At 44.9% G+C, this 23,093-nt stretch overlaps 3 protein-coding genes across 5 annotated transcripts; 2 read left to right on the top strand and 1 right to left on the bottom strand.

Annotated features, from left to right (window-relative positions):
* Positions 1-1,843: 1,843 nt before the first annotated feature.
* On the top strand, positions 1,844-10,933 carry gtf3c6 (general transcription factor IIIC, polypeptide 6, alpha). Of its 2 annotated transcripts, XM_080002745.1 has the most exons (7): positions 1,866-1,947; positions 8,303-8,339; positions 8,470-8,550; positions 8,651-8,714; positions 9,538-9,582; positions 9,713-9,820; positions 10,210-10,933. In XM_080002745.1, exons 2-7 carry the CDS (start codon positions 8,313-8,315, stop codon positions 10,341-10,343), a joined length of 459 nt encoding a protein of 152 aa, XP_079858871.1. In that variant the 5' UTR covers positions 1,866-1,947; positions 8,303-8,312; the 3' UTR covers positions 10,344-10,933. The 2 variants fall into 2 exon arrangements, with proteins under 2 accessions (XP_079858872.1, XP_079858871.1); XM_080002746.1 differs by lacking the exon at positions 8,303-8,339 and having other exon boundaries at positions 1,844-1,947.
* A 252-nt stretch (positions 10,934-11,185) lies between these two features.
* Positions 11,186-16,163, top strand: calub (calumenin b). Of its 2 annotated transcripts, XM_080002722.1 has the most exons (8): positions 11,211-11,229; positions 11,339-11,413; positions 12,131-12,368; positions 12,634-12,827; positions 12,937-13,103; positions 13,204-13,264; positions 13,472-13,671; positions 14,736-16,163. In XM_080002722.1, the coding sequence occupies exons 3-8, from the start codon at positions 12,148-12,150 to the stop codon at positions 14,838-14,840; spliced, it is 948 nt and encodes a 315-aa protein (XP_079858848.1). In that variant the 5' UTR covers positions 11,211-11,229; positions 11,339-11,413; positions 12,131-12,147; the 3' UTR covers positions 14,841-16,163. The 2 variants fall into 2 exon arrangements, with proteins under 2 accessions (XP_079858847.1, XP_079858848.1); XM_080002721.1 differs by lacking the exon at positions 11,339-11,413 and having other exon boundaries at positions 11,186-11,229.
* A 1,056-nt stretch (positions 16,164-17,219) lies between these two features.
* On the bottom strand, positions 17,220-21,894 carry LOC307231964 (uncharacterized protein; the record flags this gene model as incomplete). Its single annotated transcript, XM_080002841.1, has 14 exons — positions 17,220-18,254; positions 18,448-18,468; positions 18,572-18,762; positions 18,869-18,947; positions 19,123-19,254; positions 19,375-19,575; positions 19,677-19,789; positions 19,871-19,961; positions 20,178-20,348; positions 20,435-20,545; positions 20,731-20,817; positions 20,995-21,087; positions 21,234-21,290; positions 21,682-21,894. The coding sequence occupies 14 exons, from the start codon at positions 21,892-21,894 to the stop codon at positions 17,220-17,222; spliced, it is 2,595 nt and encodes an 864-aa protein (XP_079858967.1).
* Positions 21,895-23,093: the final 1,199 nt, after the last annotated feature.

Consider the following 23,093-nt stretch of genomic DNA (forward strand, 5'->3'; position numbering starts at 1 on the left):
TTAAGCTAAAGGGCTTTGACTAAATTGCCTCGCTTAGATAAAAGAGGATAGAAGAACAGTGTCTCAAGCTGAACGAAGCAGTCCGTGTCTGTAATTGCACTTCAGTGCAGATATGTAATATGACTCATAGGATTTTAGTGTTGTTTAGTACAAACAGAGCAACCTAATGTTATAACACAGGGCCACGCTTTGCAGCCCATAAACGTATGAAAATGCATGCAGAAAAGAAGAAGGGAAAAAAAACACTGTATGAAACAACAATGAGTTGATGGTTGACGGTAGAGAGTAATGGCAGGCCTATGCTATTATTCTTAATAATATGAATAGTATCATAGCGTTTCATCTTTTCAGGAAATTTCTAAAAAGCATATAATGGAGGTCTTTACTATAATAGTGTTTGAATATAAGGTTTGCTGGAGACAAGGCTGTGAAATATAATCATACGTTATTTCATCTTTTTTTTATTTTGTAATTCGGGTGAATGATGAAAATGGATACTAAAAGATGGCGCGCTTTGGGTATAACGCGATCGCTTCCGGACCGAGGCAATATGGCTTCATCACAATAGCTTCCCAAAATTAACTGAGCCCGTCATCTCCTTTTCTGCCTCTTGTCTGATTGATGCGTGGCAGATTAGAAGGATACCACTCATTCTCTCTCTCTCTCTGAGGCAGACAATCTCATTACTGACCCCTTTTTTAATCAAGGAAAGACCTTAATGTACCCTTTCACCTTCTCCTTACGCCCCCCCTCCTCCCTCCCCACCACCACCACCAGCACCACCACCACCCCTCTTTTCTGCTTCACTACCCCCCTTCTTTCTCTCTCATTTTTTCCTGTAACCCGCCCCCTCCTCCCTCTCTGCAGCTCTGAGATATATGGCTCATATCGGCACTCTGATGGTGCTTTAATGTACTGTGTTTATGTCACAGGCCACGGACCCTTGGCCACTGCAGCTGTCCACTGTCCTGCCCGCTGGGGGCCGAGGAGCTGAGCCCGCCTTCCACGCCTAAGAGCACGGCCGTCCGTTTGTCTGCACGCCTCCCCGCCTGCCACCAGACAAAAATCCGCCTCTAATCTGATAAAGATTTTCATTTATACTGCGATCAATACCTCGGGTCTATTGGCAATGTAACTATTTATACAAGCATTCCAGGCTCCCTATCGATCACAAGTGCGGGAAACCATCACTTAACAGTGTGTGTGTGTGTGTGTGTGTGTGTGTGTGTGTGTGTGCGCTAATGCAAGTACATCCTGCCCCCGTGCAAGCATTGTGATCCTCACAATGTCAGCTTATCAGTTGTCAGGGAACACATCTATAGATCTACCTGCAACAGGCACCCGGATATGTTCTATTACCCTGAAACTCTGAATGTTTGGAAACATAAACACCAAAGTGCCCCCTAAAAATGAATTATTATTTTTCTGCAAACATCACAGGTTGCGTGTGTGTGTGTGTGGGTGTGTCATCCAGTCGATAATTCACAGGACCAAACATGACTGAGCCGATACTAGGGTGTGATGATATGAGGATGCATAGAAGATTTTCTCCCAATACATAAACGTATGACCTCACTTGGTGTGTGTGTGTGTGTGTGTGTGTGTGTGTGTTTCAATCAGTCTATTCACAGAACCAAACATTTTAGTCTATTGAGTCTGAGGATGCTAAGAGGATTTTCTCAAAATACATATGCATATAAATATGACTTGACTTGATGTGTGTGTGTGTGTGTGTGTGTGTGTGTGTGTGTGTGTGTGTGTGTGTGTGTGTGTGTGCAACCGTGCGCGCGCGCGTGCTCGTGTGGCTGGAATAGAAAGGAGGAGCGAGGAGAAAGAGGAAAGAAAGAAATGATCGTAATGGGGAAATGGACACAGAGTAGGCAGTTACAATTCGGAAAGCCGCGTGGAGTATAATGTATAAACAAGGAAATGTGCATCCGCCACAAGGTAAATAGCGTTAAGCTGTTTTATTACTATTATTATTATTCGATTATGAAGATATTTTGAACTACTGGGTGACTTGGATCAGCATTTAACGCTGCCAGGACATTTTCCTCAGTATGTCAAGCGACACCGTGGACTACTTTCGGGTCTTTGTTGACGGAAACGAAAAACGCAGATCTTGAGGCAGGAGGCAGGCGACGTCTCGGTAACAGGTGAACTAAACACAACGGCGCGGGGGTGTCGCGCTGGCAAAAGCCGCCCCGCCGCCGGTCGCGACCCCCCCACCCACCACCACCACCACCAAACTCCCTCCCTCCCCTCGCCTCTCCTCTCCTCTCCGAAGCCCAACGTTGTAAACAAACAAACGCAAGACTTACATCTCCGCCGCGGCTCCGGTGACAGGCTCCGTGCGATGAACGGGTTGTAATCCAGAAAGCGAGCCGCGCGTGGATCCCACTCATTCCCACTCGAGCGAGATCCGACGCGTGGGGGGGGGGGTTGTTTTTTTTTGTTTGTTTTTGTTTTTTTTTCTCTCTCTCTCTCTCTCTCTCTCCACCACCACCACCACCACCGAAGCGGAGACGTGGGCGAGAGAGCGAGAAAGAGAGGTGGCGGCGGCGGCGGCGGGGTCCAAGTTAGTGTTTATTAATTAAAGCTACACGCATGCCGGTAGTAAACAGACTGCGTGGACGGAGGGGTGTGCGCAGCTCCAGAGGTAGAATGAGTTCTGATCACCGAGGGGGTGGAGGGGTGGGGGGGGGGGGGGAAACACTTGGCTCTTTATTCCTGCTAATTAGTTTTCCTTTCGGGAGGAGGAAAAGGGGAAGAGAGAGAGAGAGAGGAAGGGGGAAAAAAAAAATGGCTGAGGTGGCCGCACTGCGCATGCGCGTCATTGCGCAGCAGCCGCTAATTAGCCCGTTTGGATCAATAGGATTCCGCGAGAGAAGAAGAGGGAGGGCGATAGAGAGAGAGAGAGGGAGGGAGGGAGAGAGAGAGGGAGAGGGGGAGGGAGAGGGAGAGGGAGGGAGAGAGAGAGAGGGGTAGGGAGGGAGGGAGAGAGAGAGAGAGAGAGAGAGAGAGAGAGAGGATGGGAGAGAGACGTGCGGGAGGAGCGGGGAGAGAGAGAGAGAGAGAGGGGGAGAGAGAGGGAGGGAGGGAGGGAGGGAGAGAGAGAGAGAGAATGGAGATTAACAAAAAAAAAAAAAACGAGACTAAAATATTTAAAAAGTGTCTGTGCCGAATAATCACCGGGACGATTCCTATTGTTTTGCAAGGAAAAATAGATCGAATTCAAGTCAATGTACCTAAATTATAGCGGTGTTTTATTTGGCTTTCATTATCGGAGCCCAAATATTTAAGTGTCATTTAAGTGTGGTAGTTTATTGTTTATTCTTTCGTTATTGGTAAATGTATATAAATATATATATATATATTATTTTTTTTAACCATAGACTAAATGTTAATAACTCTTTTAAAAGCGGACTTAATGCTTTCGAGTAAAAAACATATATTGAAATAGCGCGCGGAAAGATCCGCTCAGGCAATGGAAATGTCATTTATTTCTTATAAAGCAACGTATAATACAATTCACGGTGTGCTCTTTGCAGTGTTTGTCATCACAGGCGACATTAGGATGGTCCTTTGGGGTGTTTTCCTCCTCCGTCCCCTCCTATTGTTATGATAATTCTATTGTGGATTTCTTGCTGGATGTGCAATCTGTCCATGTCCTTATTTCAGAGGGGGGAACTGCACCTATTTTTAAGATGAAACCGCTGCCGTTTGCTCCAGCAGGCCCTGTTGTCCAAGCTGTTCTCGGCCTCAGTTGCCCTTTTTGTCTTGGCTTTTGTATTTGGATTGGTTTTGGTTTGCGTCTTTTGCTTTTTGCCTTGTTATTTGATGACATGAGTATTGCTTTATTCGCTAGTTATTATCCATCAATTGGCCTATCAATAGTTTGGCCTTGTCACGTCTAGGAAACGTTATGCTCATATGTTTTTCTTTTTCTTTCAATAGGGAGGAAGGTGTAGAGGAAATAATTTATTTAGTTTTTTTGTACCCATTTTGGATTTTTCTCGCAATTTTTTGTGTGTATATGTAATTGTTTTATGGACACCCAATGCGCATAAAACGTCAGTTCATTATCGGCGACATTCACGATAACAAGATTAAAGTTGGAAGACGTATCCAAATGTGTGTGTGTGTGTGTGTGTGTCTGTCTGTCTGTCTGTCTGTCTGTCTGTCTGTCTGTCTGTCTGTCTGTGTGTGTGTGTGTGTGTCCGTGCGTGTGACCGTGTAACCTGTTCTCGTAAACGCGAGTCCTATTTGTCCGTCATTTGATCTACTTCAACAATAGCAACTAACCTGTGTGTAGAAAAGGTGTTCATCTTTTCATCTAATTTCAAATGCAGACCCACGTTCAGGGATGCGTATTTAAAGATACATTTATTGATTAGTATCTTCAATCTTTAAATCTTCAGTCAGACATATCCAAGAAATTGAGGGGAAATTACGGTAAATTATTATTATTATTATTATTAACAAATAAATGACTTGCTGTGATTAGGTTTAGTACATTTACAAAAACGGGAAATTAAATAAATCAGAATGTGTTCCGTCCTAAAAAAAAAAAAAAAACCTACATAGGAATATCTAAAAACGATTGTTTTTTTTTAATGGTTCCATTTTATTCCCATAATATTTATCTATTCATCACTTTATCTGGTTGTTTAGACTGTGGTTGATCGTAGTCTGAATTTAAAAATGACAGACACGCATACAAACAATTGAAATTAATAATACAAAAGAGAAAAATATGTAATGGTTTTCGTGTGTGTGTGTGCGTGTGTAAGCTCGCGTACGTCATTGATTGTATATCTTCTATATCCATATGATCTATATTTATTATATCAGTTTTTTAATAATTCTGCATCAAGTCACCTCGTGAAAATATTTTAGCACAACAAATAACCCTTTACAATAATCAAGCACCAGGAATATCTTAAGACAGTACAAACAGACATGCGTTTGTGTGTGTGTGTGTGTGTGTCCGTGTGTATATCTACAGTTTGTGTGTAGATACAGAGAGTATATAGAGAGTATATATATATATACTATATATATATATATAGAGGGGGGGGGCATAACTCTTGTTATTGATATCAACATATAGATAGATAATTCAAAGAAACACACGTGTATGGTTCAATTCTCCAGTAAAATGTATGTGCATTTGAACAGCAAAAATAAAATGGAAAAACAGGGGTTATACGCAGGTAACAGGGTTTTACTTTGCTCACATCAAGTGCAGCATGTAAATGCAAATGTCACCATCTCACACTTTCTTTTTCTTTCTTTTCTCTCTCTCCCGCTCGCTCTTATAAACACATATACAGACGCTGTAACATGCAACATATTTACCATGCCCTTAGGTGTATGCCAGGGGTTGTTGTTTTCACTGTAATATATAGTTAGCCCCTCCACCAATTTACCCTGTCACTGCTAATGGGGCAATTAACCAGTGCGCTACCCCCCCCCCCCCCCCCCCCCCCCCAGGCAGAAGGGGGGCCAAAGCTCCCCGCTTCCAAAACTTGTCTTTATGACATTTATATGACAAAATGTCGGGGTAGCAGGGGACCCATATGACACCTTGGAGTGCCCTTAATGTCGCTACCTCCCTTGCCCCCTCCCCTGTTCTGCCCCAGGGTATGACATTGAGCAGGGACTGTAATATATCACATACAGGAAATGCGGAGGCCCTGTCTGGAGTGTACAAAACTTCCTCGTCTCTTAGCTGAATCTCTAGTGGGGTGCTAGAACTTTCTGAGTTCTTCCTATGCATGTATCTTTTGTAATTATTCACACACACGCACACACACACACACACACACACACACACACACACACACACACACACACACACACACACACACACACACACACACACACACACACACACATACACACACTCAAAGAAAGAACAACACACATATAGATATAAACACGCACACAACTCATCCAGCTACTCCAAGTTGACCTCTCTCTTCATCTACCCTCTTTTGTGTCTTCAAGTCCCTCTCTCTTAGTCTTTGCTGACATTCCCGCTGTCCCTCCTCTGTCCCCAAGGAGGCAATAACCTCCCTAGCAAGTGCTTCCCCTTGAGCCGTTGTCATAGTAACTTGTGGGTTAGTCGACATGACAACCCCACCATGGTCCAGAGATAGATGAAATGTGGGGGTGGGGGATTTGTACCCCCATATTTTTTTTTTTATTATTATTTTTCGTCTCAAAAATGCTGTGTCGCACCCTTATTTGCATATGAATACATACATACATATTGCAAAAGGAATATTGACACAGCGTACGTTCTTTTTTCAGCACTGCAAGGTTTCACTTTCACACACTAACACACCTCTTCATTTGGCAGCGGCCCGGTGCAACCACAGGTATCTGCTGATGCTCACAGAGCACTTCTATTGGTATTTATTTTTCATAGAAGAGGAAATTGTTTGTTAACCTCAATTAAATATACATTTTTTATAGTATTATACCTATACTATACATTTCAAAACCCACACTGAAAGAAACGGAAATGGTTACCTCCTTTCTAAAGCCATTTTCCAGCACTAACCAACCAAATATGTTCTCTTTTTTCATGCATATTAAGTATTCTAATATTCATAATAGTATATACTTCTTACTTCTGTTTTTTTAAATATATACAGCTAAGCTACACTATTTTATGTTGTTTTTTATGTTTATGTCATTTAAATTTGTATATTCTATCTATCTATCTATCTATCTATCTATCTATCTATCTATCTATCTATCTATCTATCTATCTATCTATCCATCTAGTATATACTGTGTATCTTCTTTTATCTATCATCAGACAATTCCTTCATGTCAATGATTTTTCCAGCTGCCAATTTGACTCATCATCACACAGAAGTAAAACAAAGAGAAGGAGATCAAAGCGTGTCTCTCTGCGTTGTCGTTCACTGGGTTCACACAGTCAATAAGTCTGCTGTTCAGAGGACCAAACATGACTGAATATGAGGATGCTTAGAGGATTTTCTGGTGTACATATAATGCATGTATATAGTATAATCTTTTGTGTGTGTGTGTTATACACATACAATATCTAAACATTGAAAAGAAATGTATTTATCTTACACTGGTTGGAGTAGGGAATTATGTCGAGAAGCCAAGATCAAGGAATGAAACCACATATGTCCACTCAAGACTTCACACTCTATAACAAAACCATCTAAATAAACAACAAAATGCCATCGGTCTGTGGAGAAAGGGATAGTAAAATGTCCTTCATCCGTTCACCCATGTCATCTTTTAAAGTGTTACGCATTCTAACACAAATTTGCCCTGAGCTCTTTGATTTCTTTGATTTTAGATTTTTCAAACGGTTTCAATTGCTCTGACCATTTGTGAGACTGCTTTCATTTTTGTTTAGTTTGATTCGGTTATTTAGAGGTTTTTAGCTTCTGTTGTTTGGTGTTTTTTTCCACAGGCCCTGCCAGATAATATTTCCCTATGGGATTATTCACTGAAAGGGATTGTCTTATTTCATCTCATCTCATCACCTGAGCTATGGCCCCTACCTCAGAAGAATATGATGAGCATTCCTGCTTGATGTAGATGAGTGGGTTGGGGTGGCTGTAGCCTTCAGATCCACTCATCTTGTTTGTATCTTAAGAAGAACAAACAGGAACGGAGGAGAAGGATGAGATGGATCCATTTTACAGAGGTTGTATTTTGAGGTATTCAAGTTAGAGGAATAAAACACGGGTCCCCCAGGTATGGTTCGCCTTAACTTAGATATGGCTGGATTTTCCTGGATTTATTTGAGGTTATCTTCAATTTATTGTAAAGGTCTTTCTCATCTTTTTTTCTAAAATGTTTTATCTTTAGTCTATCTTATTCTTCACATATCTGTACATATATCTTTAACAGCAACGCTTACATTTTCCACATCACATTTAGGTTCCGCATCTCCACATCTTTATTATAATTTTTAAATAATGTTCATTTTTTTACGTTTTAATATTAGGGTTTTATTCTTCATTTTTGGTTTTCCAATTGTATGTACAGTATGTTTCCTATTCCAATAAATGCCTTGGAATGTAATTGCATTGAGCAATAACGCCATCTCGAGGTGACTCTTGTTATTCAAGCGGAACTGTTTACGTTCGGCCGTTGGTTCCCTACCGGACACCGGTATTAGCGGACCGGAAATAGCACGCTTTGTTTGGATGCAGTCCGTCAATCTCTTAAGTTATGGTGGACAGTCCTGTGATTTTATAGGCGAGAAAAAATGATGTTGCTTTTCTCCACTTGAATTTAGAATTTTGCCCATGGCGAGCGACGAATGGGATGAGGAGGTATGGCGTTTGCCGATATTTGTTGTAGCGTGATTAAGCACAATGCAGGCTCAGTTTAAACAGTTTAAACACCGAAGTTACTAGTTAAGGTGAATTCGCTCACTCGGGTTGCCCGTTGTTTGTTTCCCAGGAGCAGCTGGTCGTGGTGGAGCTCTCCGGTGTCATCGACAATGATTTTCTGTCAAAGAGCCGCGGCACATGCAAAATACTGGTATTTTTAATGTCTTTGCCATCTGCGAGAGATCTTGTCAAAGTACTCGATTGCATTAGTATTAATTGTGATCTCTCTGGGCCACCATCTGTCCCCGCAGGACATTGACAGCGAGAAGCCCATGATGCAAATTGGACAATACGTATTTGTAGGGGAGTATGAAGGTAAATAGGGTGTTATAAATAAAAGATTGAAACAACACATGTCAACCAATGTAACAGGGAGTAGCGCTGTGCTTACCAATGAGCCCAATATGGGCAGGTGGCACACTAAAGGGAAGAACGAATAGCACAGATACTCCTCACTTAACGACCTACCTATTTAACGACCGTTTCGGACTTACGACCAGTTCTCTGACGCTGCTTACAATACCGCGGCGTCTCGGCGTCAAGCATCTCATCGCGCATCACCTTATACAGTATATACACTGTATACGTCTCATCTCATCGCCGTTATCAGTCTCGTTCCCGCAGTCTGTCACTGTTCACTACACTAGCGTTCGCAATCGCCACGTCCCCTTACTGTGAAATAAGACGGGTCCTCGCTTATCGACCGATTCGCTTAAAGACCTGGTCCGAGGAACGTAACTCGGTCATTAAGTGAGGAGTACCTGTATACAGAAGCAATGTGTAGCAGTATTATGAAATTATAGTATTGGTAATAGGCTGTTATAGTGAATATGTGTATAGCCATGTTGTATTAGTGTAGTTAGTATATCACAGAAAAATGTGGCATTACTGTAATAATAACAGTTATAATAAAGGTAATAGCACTTATTGTAATAATGGTAGTACCACTAATGATAATATATAATTATACTGCAAAGTGTGTTCTGGAGATAATATATTAAACATTTAATAATAATTTCATACATGCAGATTATTTGTACTGATTATGTTGAATGGAAGGTGACTGACCTTTCTTAAACCCCTGTTTTAGTCTTTGTTTTTTACTGATTTTCCTATTTCTACCTGTATTCCTTAACAGATGCTTTAGGCACTTGTGTGCTGTTTGAGGAGGGACCATCAAATGGTAAGTTTTGTGTAACATCTATCTTTACTTTGTGTTTTGTTTCTTTTTTTGTCCCCTATTTTAACTTTTTAATGGACTGTTTTTTTTTGTTTTTTTTTTACTAATTCACAATGTCTATATCCGCCCGCAGAAGACACAAGTGATAGTCCAGAGCTGAAGTACATGTGTAACACTGTGAAGAGACTGAAGATGCAGAGGATCTTCCTGACTGAGAAGAAAGATGGTGAAACCAGTACAGGTAGTCATTAAGATAAATAATCATTAATCACAGATCATTAATCATAGTGTGTGTGTGTGTGGGGGGGGGGGGGGGGGGGCGTTCAGGATATTCTAAATTTAAGTTGAATACAAAGTGTTTAAGGGTCACCACATGCCATTCAAACCAAAAAAATCATATCACACCAATAAAGCCTTATTAAAGCTCTAAGGTGTTTCTAATTTCAACTGTATTAATTTCAACCCTCCTACAGGTAGATACAGAATTTAGCACAATGCAGAATTAATTCCAATTATTAACATGGTTAAACTTTAGGAGAACATTGCTTTTTCTGTGTGCAGAAAAGTCTTGGCCAAAAGTTTGTTTAGCGGTCGAATGTTTGAGTTTGTCGCTGTGTTTGTCCCTTTCAGGAGATTGTCAAAGCACTGGACAGAAGGAAATGTCCTCTGACAAAAGCCAAGGCGCAGAGGCTTCTAGTCGCCAAGCGGAAGCAGAAGGACAACAGACGAACGAGGCAGATGGGGATGGCACAGCATTGGGCTGACACATACGCTTTGCTAACGTTGTTCATGCCTGACCATGAAAAGAACCAACTCTGGTGTTTGTGAGGTTGATAACTCCATGGGTTTTACTGGAAACCAAGACTATGTTGTGGTTATATTACAACATAGTTGGGAAATAAGCATGTAGGGACTCAAGAATAGATCGCTATCGCTCTCTCTGAGGCTCAATGTTGTATTCAGAAAGTATCAAAAAAATCTACCTGAAGTATATTTTTTATCATGTAGTTATTTTGGTTAAGGCAGTAGCTCTACTACTGCCTAAGGCTGAGTTGTTTAGCTTTTTCATACGCCATCTCCATATCTCCATATCACCATATCTTTCCCCAAACAAAAGGCTAAGGGAGCTTTCCGTGAGCTTATGACTTGATATCCCTTATTCAGTGCTGCCGACATGTTTCCCTTGTATTATCAGTTGCAAAAGCAGACTTTCGAGTTGGCACTGCTGATACTTCTCGGGTCAGAGGTGCTTGTGAAGTCAGTACTGGGCTGAATGCTGGAGAACTTGCGCACATTTGGGTTTTTTTTTTTTGTTTTGTTTTTTTTAATTTAAATAAACAACTTCTGTACTTCAGTTGCTGGTATCCGACCCTGTTTCCCCTCGCTGCGAAACCTAAAATGTTCATACGATATCTGTTCGTCCAACACCGACGGGGCTTCACGAGCCACCGAGGTGTCGTTGACGCTGCGGACGTGGCGGTTCTTGGCCAATAACCAATGACGTCACACGAAACGGACCAATGCGCGCGCGACATCGCACCGACTTCCACGGCGTCTGATTGGCGGGCGCCCCCCCCCCCCCGCCGGAAACGAATGGGTGTGCGTCCGGGGCGGGGCTTAGTTGAGAGGAAATTCTTCACGAAGAAACCGGTGAGTAAACTTGAATATGTCGGTCAAACGTTATTTAAATTAAGAGGTTTTTTTTTGTTTTGTTTTGTTTGGGTTTTTTTTTTTTTTTGTAAATTATCTCTGTCGTTAGTTTGAATTATCCCGTCATCCCCCGTTGGAGTGGAAGTTGTACCGGCACAGGACGAGTTGAACCGCAGTAGAGGAGGTAGCTTATAACGGGAACCCCCCCCCCCCACACACACACACAATTAGCCTCGCTAGTTTCCTATTAAAACAATGTCGGAAATGTGGGACCTGGTTGTGGTGCTAAAATGGTGTTAAAACGGCGTTAAAAGGGTGTTAAAGGGGTCCGAGCGTCCTCGGTAGAAGTGGAGCACGCACATTTTAAGCCAGGTGGTGATGCTGCGTACGGAGAGGTACATGCCTCATCCCCGGAGCGAAACTGTATTACAGCAGCATACATTTTAAAAAAAAACAACAACCCCAGAATGGTTCTTCTAACTGTATAACATAAACACGTTGGCAAAAGATGAGATTCTAGTGGAGTGATCCGATCTGAAAATGTGTTGTTTGTGGGGTTTTTTTTTTCTGGCGACCAAATAAATACATAGAAATGTCCTCGTGTTATAAAGCGTTGGTCCAGTCATAATTTACAAGGATGGATATTTGTATGCACTCAGAATTCAGGGGTGGGTCCTTTTCCAGAACGAGCTCCATGCATTCAAACGCCGCAACTGGGGAAACGCTGAGCTGTCAAACATTCATGTGACTCTTCCGAATAAAATTCAGACGCTTGGAATTTTCGTGGCATTGATCCCCAGATCGACTGGGATGCATCTGTGTCTCAGTGTATTGCAGTAGTAATACCGTGTTCTTGTGTATCAGTATGTCAATGACTCAATTTGCCACTTGTTCCTGACAGATTGTCGGCGCGTAAAGATGGAGCTGCGGCCGTTTGTTATGTGTTTCGCCCTCTGTGTGGTCTACGCCACCAGCAAACCCACAGAGAAAAAGACCCGGGTTCACCTCGACGACCCTCTCAGTAACAAAGAGCACGACGACTCTGATAACTTTGACTACGACCATGAAGCCTTTTTGGGACAAGATGAGTCAAAGACCTTTGACCAGCTCACACCGGAAGAGAGCAAGGAGAGGCTCGGGTATTGTGTTTGTACATTTGCTAGAGTTACAGTATTTTAATTGCTTGCACATTTTCGAAATACTATTTGAACCGTGACGGAGATACGTTGTACTAGTTTGATGAATGTACACTTATTCATAAATTATTCCCCCCCTCAAACAAAGACCACATCAGTGCATTTGTAATGTCCGCATTTTGACTGTCTTTTTGTTTGTCTTTGACTTTGTCCAGGTGAAACAACAACTCAGACTGATACCAGGCTTTCTGTTTTTGTCCCCCCCCAGTATGTTGGTAGAGCGTATCGATGAGGACAAAGACGGTTTTGTGTCTGTGGAGGAGATGAAGAGGTGGATCAAGCATGCTCAGAAGCGATGGATCTATGACGATGTTGACCGTCAGTGGAAGAGCCACGACCTCGACAGCGACGGGCTGGTGTCCTGGGAGGAGTATAAGAACGCCACATACGGATACATTCTCGGTACGCATGCCACTTCGGTTCACGCATTTGACTTCGTACGCGTGTGCACAGGGGTTCGCGTATAGAAGTGTACACAAACTCAACCAAGTTTCTACCTTTCAAACTGCAGATGACCCCGACCCCGAAGATGGCTTTAGCTACAGACAGATGATGGCCCGCGACGAGAGGAGGTTCAAATTGGCTGACCATGACTCTGACCTGAAAGCCAACAAGGAGGAGTTCACGGCCTTCCTTCACCCTGAGGAGTATGACCACATGAAAGATATTGTAGTGCTGGTGAGGAACAAAAACATGAGAGTGAAGGATGTCCCTGACTCTGCATCTTTTACACCCCTCTCAATTTCCCTGTGTCCCCCCGCCCCCCTCCATCCTGCAGGAAACCATGGAAGACATAGATAAAAATGGAGATGGCTTCATCGACTTGGATGAGTACATAGGTCAGTTCTCTCAGAACAGCATATTCTCATGGTTTTTATCGTAGCGATTTTCTGGGCCCTCTTTCCCGGACAAAGGTGCGCCAAGTAGGCGTGAGCAGCCGACGATTATAGGGCAGACTTCTTAGAAAGGGAGAGTATTTTCGAGAGAGCTCTCCTCCAGGTCTCTCTGGATGTTGAGTCATGCTGTGCCATCCTCTTTTCCTGTAGGTGACATGTACAACCAGGAGGGAGATCCCGCGGAGCCTGAGTGGGTCAGGACTGAGAGGGAGCAGTTCACCGAGTTCAGGGACAAAAACAAAGACGGGAAGATGGACAAGGACGAAACCAGGGACTGGATCCTGCCCAGTGACTACGACCACGCAGACGCCGAGGCAAAGCACCTGGTCTATGAGTCTGATGCAGACAAAGTAAGTTTGTGTGTGTGTGTTTAAAAAAAAAAAAAAAAAAAGGGGGGGGGGGTCCTTTCCTAGGTTTAGAGGGAAATTCCACAGCAAATAAACATTTCTGTTTCTTCTGAAGTGCCTGCTAAATAAAGTGACAAATGTGTTTTTTCGTTTGTTTGTTTTTCGTTTCTTTAAACAAAATAACCTTGCGGATTACCGCCTGAAACGTATTAATCACATAGAGGCATAACAGTTTGTCTCCCCTTCCCTCTGCCAAGACCTAGCAGCAGCAGCAACAACATGACTGAAGGTGTGCTCAAAATTAGACCTCCACGCTGAGATATGATAGTTTTGATAGAGTTTATAAACAGCTCAGAAGACAAGCTAGCAGGCCTTTGCTTAAGTCTGCGGTGAGAGCAGGAAACTGGAACAGACATTTTTTATTTTTTATTTATTTATTTTTTTTTTGAGCCATGCAGGTACCACTGGATTCACCTGTAGAGAGTTGGCTCAGAGAACATGTTATTCTGTAGGTTAGCAACTTTCTACTAACAGAACAGAGCCAGACTAACCTTTCCTTTGAATACCTAACAAACTAGTCAAGGCTTTCAGTGGTTCTGTTTTCTTTAGGGATTGTGAAATTCTAGGCCGATACAAATGACAATATAGCCGATGCTGATACCGATGTTTTCCGAGTTCACGTGGACAACGCAGCATCACTTCCTGCTTGGAGCGCTCCCGGGAGCCGTGCCCCGCGCCTTTTTACATAATACCATAGCATGAGTACACTAGTCAATCAATTGCAGGGGGCGTCGTTCTCTCGGACGGATAAATGCTAAAATGTGTCACCAAATATACTTTGGCGGCAGTTAATATACCTGGGCAGCCCGCCCAAGTAAACTCTATGTGTGTGGAAAGACTGGATAAACATCAGCCACTGCTATCGGTGAATGGCATCTTATTTGCCGATATGCCGATGGCAGTCAACAACACTAATATTGGCCGATAAATCTTTGTATCCCTAATTTTCATGTTTAATTTGTGCTTTACCTGTTGGCACTTGACCTACCTTATTCTCCCTCTTGCAGGATGGCCGTTTGACCAGGGCAGAGATTGTGGACAAGTACGACCTGTTTGTGGGCAGCCAGGCGACCGATTTCGGAGAGGCCCTCGCCAGACATGACGAGTTCTAGTCTCGCTGTCCCGAAAAGACTTTGTGTTCACCTCCAGCACTCCCCCATTCCTCTTACAATGGACTGAGTGTCTCAGAGGAGTTGAGCCTAACTACACCACGGACAATAACTTATTTGATTTCTTGAATGTGTCTCATTGACCAATGTGTCCTCATTCTTAGTAATGTTGCAGAAGTTTGGGATACATGGCTCGCTACTGCTCTGCTCCCACCAGTACATAGGTCATAATGTCAGCCAACAGCTGTTTTTTTTTATTAAGTATGTCAATGTAATGGAAGCCACGTTGGAACAATATGTTTTTGGCTTGCAATTAACACAATAGCTTGTTTTGTACTTTTTTGGACCACTTGCACTGGACCATGAAGATATATATATATATTTTTTTTTTTGTGTTGTGTTTTTCAGATTTATTCTTCCGTCTGGACATTTTCTTTGAAACCCAGACTCCCTCGAGTCTCCCAGTACTTTTTTTCAGAATGTCTCACCATGGTATGTGAAAACATAGACCAGCATGCCTGGAAGTCACGGGTGACATTAAATTCAAATACCAATGAAGACTGCTCAAAGTAGTGCAATACGCAACCTCCCGTTAATTTTCTGGTCCCATTTGAACAGATTGTTCTCTACTAAACCGTATTATGCTGTACTGTTAATTAAAGGAGTCTTGATTAACTCAGTTGGGCCTGAGAGGCTGATGCACTGCTAAATTGCTGACTTTTTGACTTTCAAAACATCTTTTTAGTGTTTTTGTTTTTCACATGTTTGCTGATTTGATGGTTTTGATTTTTGTATGTGCCAAGCAAAACAAATGCCCTTTGTAAGCATTTTCTCCGCTTTTCCCGGTTCCATCATTTCCTACTCCAGTGAAGGTCTGTGGAGTTTGTCTAAAAGGTTTCATCACTGCCTTTATTATCCCTATCACCATTTATAACCACTGTTAATAATTATGGTATACAAAAATGTTTATGATGTTTTTACATATTCAATGCATCAGCAAGCTTTTTCACTAGTGACTTTACTGTAAATAAGTTTTTGGACTGCAGTTTGTAAGCTCTCAAACAATCAGGTTCAGTTTTTGGGATTGAGAAGAATTTGTCTCAATAAAAGAAAAATAATTGGAGTAATGTGTGTACAGTACTAGTCAGTTAACACATCACATAATATTACAGTTGTAATATGAAGCTGTATTTAGAGGGTACGCAAAAACTACTTCCATAATTGATACAATTTCCATCTGATATTTTAAAATGCCGTATTATTGACCCCTGCTTTATTCTGAGGTTTTGTATGTACATGAGAAAATATATAATTTCTTTAAATTTATTTATTTCATTTTCATTTCTGGAAGGATGGACACTGGTATTGCAGTGCCTTGCAATCGCACAAATACCGTTTTAGTTTTTTTTGGGGGGGTGGGGGGCTTTGTTGGTTCCATCTAAGCCAAACATCGTCTGATCTTTACGCTGAGATGGTTTGATTAGTATGCGTGCCGATTTTCCCACAACACCTGACAGGTGTCCTAAACAACTTCAGTTCTGCTTTGGATCTTGTTTAGGTCTCTTGTTTGGGTTGTTTAGGGGGTTTACTGTTTTTTACCGATAGCCTTGTTCCAAGAGGAACATGTCTACAAAGGTAACCGTAGCTTCCTGTAAGTGTGTTTTCTCAAAGTTCCTTTAAGCATGTGGGTTAATCTTCAGGAAGCGAGCAGCCGCTGTTTGACAGCTGATCTCCCAGTCAGACCCTATTATCGTTAATTGAACAAGCACATCCACACGCAGACGCTCACAAACAGCATTTAGCTTCGGTAAGTTTCAAGGGCCAGTTCAGTTCGGTCGGAATCACTTCTGTCATGACACGTTGTCTCAGCCAGATGCCACTTTACTCAAACATTCAAAAAACAAAAGACTGAGGCAGCTTGTTTAGAGAACAGGCATACATGACACTACGCTGTATGAATCGTAAACATTTTAAAACGATACAGTACATCTGGATTTAATGTCGGATGATGATACGCGGTTTAAGCTTCCGGAAAATATGCTTCAAAAGGTTTCTTCCTAATCTAGAGTATCATTTAAAATGCATTTAATTAAAATATATATTTATTTCCTACACTTATTGCACATCCATGAATGGCCAATAACAGTTTTGTGTTGCTATATTGATTGTGATTGTGTTCTGGATTTATATTTACACTGTGTGTGTGTGTGTGTGTGTGTGTGCGTGCTGCATGTACGTCTTTTTCCAATGTGACCACCGATTCTTCATCAGTATCTACAGTAAAGCGGAGCCATATTGCAGTGTTTCGCCCCTATCCCATCGCTCCACCTGTTCGAGGCAGTGTGCCACACGCTTCCCCCACTGTCGTCCATCACAGTGACATCACTTACTGATGGTGATAAACACCGGGTGCAAACGGGCAAGAACCCTGAGCAGCTCCTCCTCGTCAGGCTCTAGTTCGTCGTCACCCTCACTGGTCTTGTCCGCGTCTTCGTGTCCCGGAAAGCCGCCGCCCCCCTCCTCCCCCTCCTCCCCCTCCTTGGGGCCGCCCGGGGCGCTCCCCGAGTTCGCGGGGGGCGCGGGGGGCGCGGGGGGCGCGGGGGGCGCGGAAGCCGCGCGCTGCTGCGTCGGACTGCCAGAGTCCGTCCCCCCGGCTTGGTCCGGCGAGGTGGAGCGTGAGTCCCCTGCGTCGATGGATGGAAGCGTGGATGTTTTCTCTGGGCTTTTCGGAGGTGTGGAGGCGGGAGAGGTGTCCAGGTGGACCAAGCGGGCCTTTAAGGGTGCGTTCTCAGGGGTGGGCGGGGGCGTGCTGGTCTGCTTTGGAGAGGGCGACGCTGCCCCTTGATGGGAGGGCGAGGGTTCTGGGGGTGTTCCGGAACCAGGGGCGTGATAGGGCGGGTCCGTCTCTGCAAAAGCAGGATCGCCCCCCAGGGCCGTGGGAGAAGCGGGACAGGAAGAGGGCTCGTCGTCGAGATCGACAGGGTCAAAAGGGTCATTCGCTTGAGACGGCTCAGAAGGGCTAGAAACTCCCTGTTCGGACTCAGGGCGAGGGCTGGCGGGCTCCGTGGCGTCGGGGGCTGTACGGGGCGGTGGCTCTGCGGCTGGTTTCTTCGGAGGCATTTTCGAGTGGCTTTCAGTGACAACAGGCCGGTGGATGACGGGGGCACTAGCGACGCACTTGATGGGCAAATCGCCGTTGTTGAGGCACGCGGGGCCGCGCGCGGCCTCCATGGGGACGACGCTGGCGTCGGGCGCGGCGACCGTGCTGCATGGAGTGGGGCCTCGGCAGGGAGGCGGGTCTTTGTTGATGTAGATGGCAGCCTTGTCCTGGAGGCTGAAGGAAGCGTTGTAGGTGCCCAGCTCCCCATCGTTGAAGGGTATCTCATCCATCTGCGGCATGGGGTTACGGTGGCTCATCTGCGGAGGGAAAGTAACAACCAGGGAAAAGGGTTGGCATCTATCTATCCATCTATCTATCTATCTATCTATCTATCTATCTATCTATCTATCTATCTATCTATCTATCTATCTGTCTGTCTGTCTGTCTGTCTGTCTGTCTGTCTGTGGATAAATGAAAAGTGAAAGAGGAAGTAGCAGACTGATAACTCACCAGTTGAAACCACCTTAAGCTCTGCAGGAATAAATGGAGAAAGCACAAAGCATATTGTCACTTCAAAAGCTATATATTGAAATGGCAATTGTTGAAATCAGCAAAACACGACTTGTCGTCTGACCACGTTGGGGTGTTTGCCCTGGGCCACGCAGCCCCTCTCCAGCGGATCCTTCTTCCACTTGTGCGTCCTCGTCATCCAGGACATCACCATCATGACGCATCCCAGCATCGACATGAACAGGAAGCACAGAACCAGCGCTTTGCCCACGGTGCAGCCGATCAGACGCTCATCTCCCGGAGGAATGCGGGGGACTGCGGTTGGGGACGCACAAACGTTGAGAAACGTGAGGAACGCCTCTCAAAAGCCAGATGGAGTGCACCTGCATCCTGGTGACTGCATCATCCCGTATCTCCGTACTTGCTTGTCCCTCGTCCAGAATCTCCACCACTATAGAAGCGTAGGCGGCGTCACCGGACTCCTGGTCGACGGCGGCGACCTGCGCGGCATCGCCAAAAAACAATCATGACCGTCCTCGTGGCGATCATCATCATCATCATCATCATCATCATCATCATCATCATCGCTCTCATAATCACCGCCATCAATCTGGGAGCAACGACTTTCACCCTGACGGGACGTCCCCTGGACAAAACACTCGCTCCGAAGCTCACCTGAAGAATGTGCCTCTGTTTTCCCTTGAGCTGGTCGGCCCTCGCAATAACAAGCCCCTCCTGTGTGACCCGGTAGAAGTCGGTGTTATTGGAAGTCGGACTAAAGCTTAAGTGGATCGTGGGGTTGATTCCCTGCCGAGAGATTGAAAATCAGAGGTCATTTTTAAAAAACGGAAATACGGAAACATAAGATACACACCAGGTCAAACGTGTGATGTGTGCGTGTGTGTGTGTGTCCATGGTGTTGCGTACGTCGGCAAAATCACGGTCCCGAACGCGTAGCACCAGCGCCTTGCCGCCGTAGGTGTTGAGCAGCGCCGCCGGGCTCTTGTCCTCGGTGGCGAAACCCGAGTACTCAGCTCTGTCAAACTCCGGCGGGAACCGGTTCAGAGCGCGCACGCGGACCAGGGCCGTGGCCACGGTGTACTTCCTGGGGTCGTCGTCCTGGTAAGCCTGGCGAGGCGGGCGGAGCGAGGCGCGCGGACACGAGATGAGCATTCTTTTCAACTTTATTTTTTCATGGCTGACCTTGGCGTCGAGTGCGTGAGCCTCACCATGATCTGCAGACGCAGCGTCGGCGTTGCGAGTCTGTCCTTCACCCCCTGCACCAGCCTCACTTCCCCCGTCCGTCTGTCCATCAGGAAATGACCGTCGGCGTCGGCGTCTCCTGGTGTGGTTAAAAACAACACTAAGGCTTACACTGTCGATGCACGTCGTATTTGTCGTTGGGAGTAGAACTGTTTGCTACCTGGCAGAATGGCATAGCTGACTGGGGAGCTGAGTCCTTTGTCTCCATCGACAGCATGGATGGGACCCGGGGAGAAATGCAAAATAATGTCCTGCGATAAAACACACACACACACACACACACACACACACGCAGACCACCTCTGAAACATCGCCTCAAACAGGAATATGTATTAGTGCCTCTCCAATATCAGTAAAGTACACATTCAGAGCCATAGAAATTGTTCGACAGTAAAATCCACAGGGTCCACAAACGAAGGCAAAAAACGGCAAAAATACGTCTAGAAGTAAAGAGCTCGGCAACGCACCTCCTCCCCCTCCGTGACGTTCACCGCGTACACCGGGTTGACGCAGATGTGGTCGGACTGGTCCCGGAACAGCGGCGTGCAGGGCAGGAACTGGGGGTACTGGTCGTCGCCGTCCAGTACCGTGACGGTGACGGCGGTGCTGGTGTTGAAGTGCTCCGCGGTGCTCATCTCCTGGAACGAGAGGAAGCGCGCCACGTTCCTCCAAGTGGACGTCGTAACGGTAGCGATGGTGGAGAGTGAAGTTCCCGCGGCCTTACCGAGGCGTGAATAGTGACGGTGAGCGTGGCTTTGGTCTCGTAGTCCAGGGGCTTCGACAGCATCACCTCCCCGCTGTTCGGGAGCTCGACTTTGAAGTATCCCGCATCCGGCTGCAGAACACAAACACACACACACACACACACACACACACACACACACACACACACACGAAACAAAATGAAATTGAAATTTCTATCTTTTTTATTCTATTTTATTTATATTTATATATTTATTTATATGTTTTTATTATTTTATTTCTATCTTATCTATTTCGGATGTTAATGGGATAACTTACCGATGTCTGGTCGATAGAGTATATGATTTTGTCATTGTCTGCATCCGTTGCGTGGACGGTGAATACCACTGTATTTGCTGGTGTCAGCTAGACGGAGGAACATGCAGGAGGAAGACAGGAACATGTGGCAGTTCATGTACACACGCGTAGACTTTTCATGCGTGGATGGATGTACTGCGCCGGGCGGGAGCGTGTTACACCGGTCTGATGCGTGTGTGTGTGTGTGTGTGTGTGTGTGTGTGTGATATCTTGTAAAACTCCCACCTCACTGATAGTGACGGACTGAACGGTGTTCTCTGCAAACACAGGTGGGTTGTCGTTCTCATCGATAACCTCGACCATGATCCTGTACACACTCTGAAACACCAAGCGCGCACACACACACACACACACACACACACACACACACACACACACACACACACACAGCGTCCAGTGTGAGTCTTGTCGGAGGCCGCAAGAGGAATGAAAGTAAGAGAAGCGAGACGGTCATCCTTAACTACCATTAGTATGTCGTCTTCATAACATGACAACTCAGCCATCAGGACGGCGCCCTGCACCTGGGAGAGAGCGAGAGAGAGAGAGAGAGAGAGAGAGAGAGAGAGAGAGGATGCGGCAGGTATGACAAATTTGGGTGTACTTGGAATTGAATCCGCAACAACTCCTCGACGGTTGCCATGACACCAGGCAGCCGGTGGGGGAGAGGATGACATGCCAAAGAGATTGAGTTCAATCCAAGTAATAGGCCACAGTGTCCGACCCCAATTAGCTGCGTCTAAACATAGTGGTAACACCGTCACTGCGGCCTAACTGCACTCCTCCAGGAACCTCAAACCGTGACATGGACCGTTCTGTGGCCTGATCAGGGTTGAAGGTATAGTCAAACACTTAGAAGACCAGTCACTGGCTGTAAATGTGTTAATACCAGTCCAGTATCCTCATGGGTTTCACCTCTCTGTCCAGGACTTTTTCAGGGGACGTGTTCAGCCGGAGGTTCCAGCCGTCCAGGAAGAACCAGTCCCCGTCCTCTCCTGTCAGACTCCAGCGAATTCCTTCCCCCGTGGCGTCTGTGTAGAGCTCAGTGACGAGCTCTCCCGCCAGGCTGTTCTCTCTCACCGACGCAAATACGTCCTGGCCGTCCAAACATCCGCCCCATCCGGACATCGCTGCGTGAACATCAACACACACACACACACACACACACACACACACACACACAAACACACATTGACATGCAGGGGAAGCAAAGGAAATTGGAGTGCAGGGAGAAAAATTTACCAAGATGCAAATCAGTTAGCTTTGTAAGACTAAGATGAAGTAAAATGATTCACCTGTGGCTGCCCGTGGAAAGAGCAACAGGCAACAGAAAATAGCTCTGGCTAGAGGCACCCTCCATGATTTAATTGCCTTGAGGGCCATATCTGGGCCCAAACGCGCCCTCAGGAAGCAGCTATGCCTGAGCTGAAAATGAGAAAAAAACAAAAAAACAAACCGTAGTAATTATAAGCTGATTATCTCAACAGAATGATGTAGCTTTACTCTGTCTTTACTCTGTCACCGCAGACTGAGGCTTAAGCCGAGCTCGAATCTGCACCGTAATCTAACACATCCTGAGAATCATTATGAAGCTAAGACACACACACGCGCACACACACACACACACACACACACACACACACACACACACACACACACACACACACACACACACACACACACACACACACACACACACTTAACAATTACACACTTACACACAGAGCTCCATCTCATTATTAACCCAAATCCCCTCTTAGTGAGCTTTATCCATCCCGGTCGTCAGTCTGGGGGAGCAGACTACCATCCCTGTCCTCACTCTTTCACCTCATCCCTCCTTTTGTCGCGTCAAAGGTCAGACAGTGGCCATTACGACTCGCTAGTAGTGAGTCATTTTAATGTCGTTCATACCTATGAAATAGAAACAAAAATTGATCCGCCCTATTGCAATTAAACATCAGCTAAATGAATCAAGTCGCAAATAAAAATCAGACATGAGCCCTATGACCTCGATCTACCTGTGTTAAAGGGAACTGTCCGTCAACATTTTTCCCTCCAAAATAACGATCAGGCTGAAGACAAAATGGTTAAAACGTTGAATTAAATGTGAAGTTAAACTAATGTGTGTAGCTGTAGCATGTGTACAATTACACATACCTGTGCACCCATAAGACTGTGTGTGTGTGTGTGTGTGTGTCTGTGTGTGTGTCTGTGCGTGTGTCTGTGCGTGTGTGTGTGCGTGTGTGTGTGTGTGTGTGTGTGTGTGTGTGTGTGTGTGTGTGTGTGTGTGTGTGTGTGTGTGTATAGTGGGAGGGCACCAATACATT

Source organism: Zeus faber, assembly GCF_960531495.2.
Source record: "Zeus faber genome assembly, chromosome: 6".
Taxonomy (NCBI): domain Eukaryota; kingdom Metazoa; phylum Chordata; class Actinopteri; order Zeiformes; family Zeidae; genus Zeus; species Zeus faber.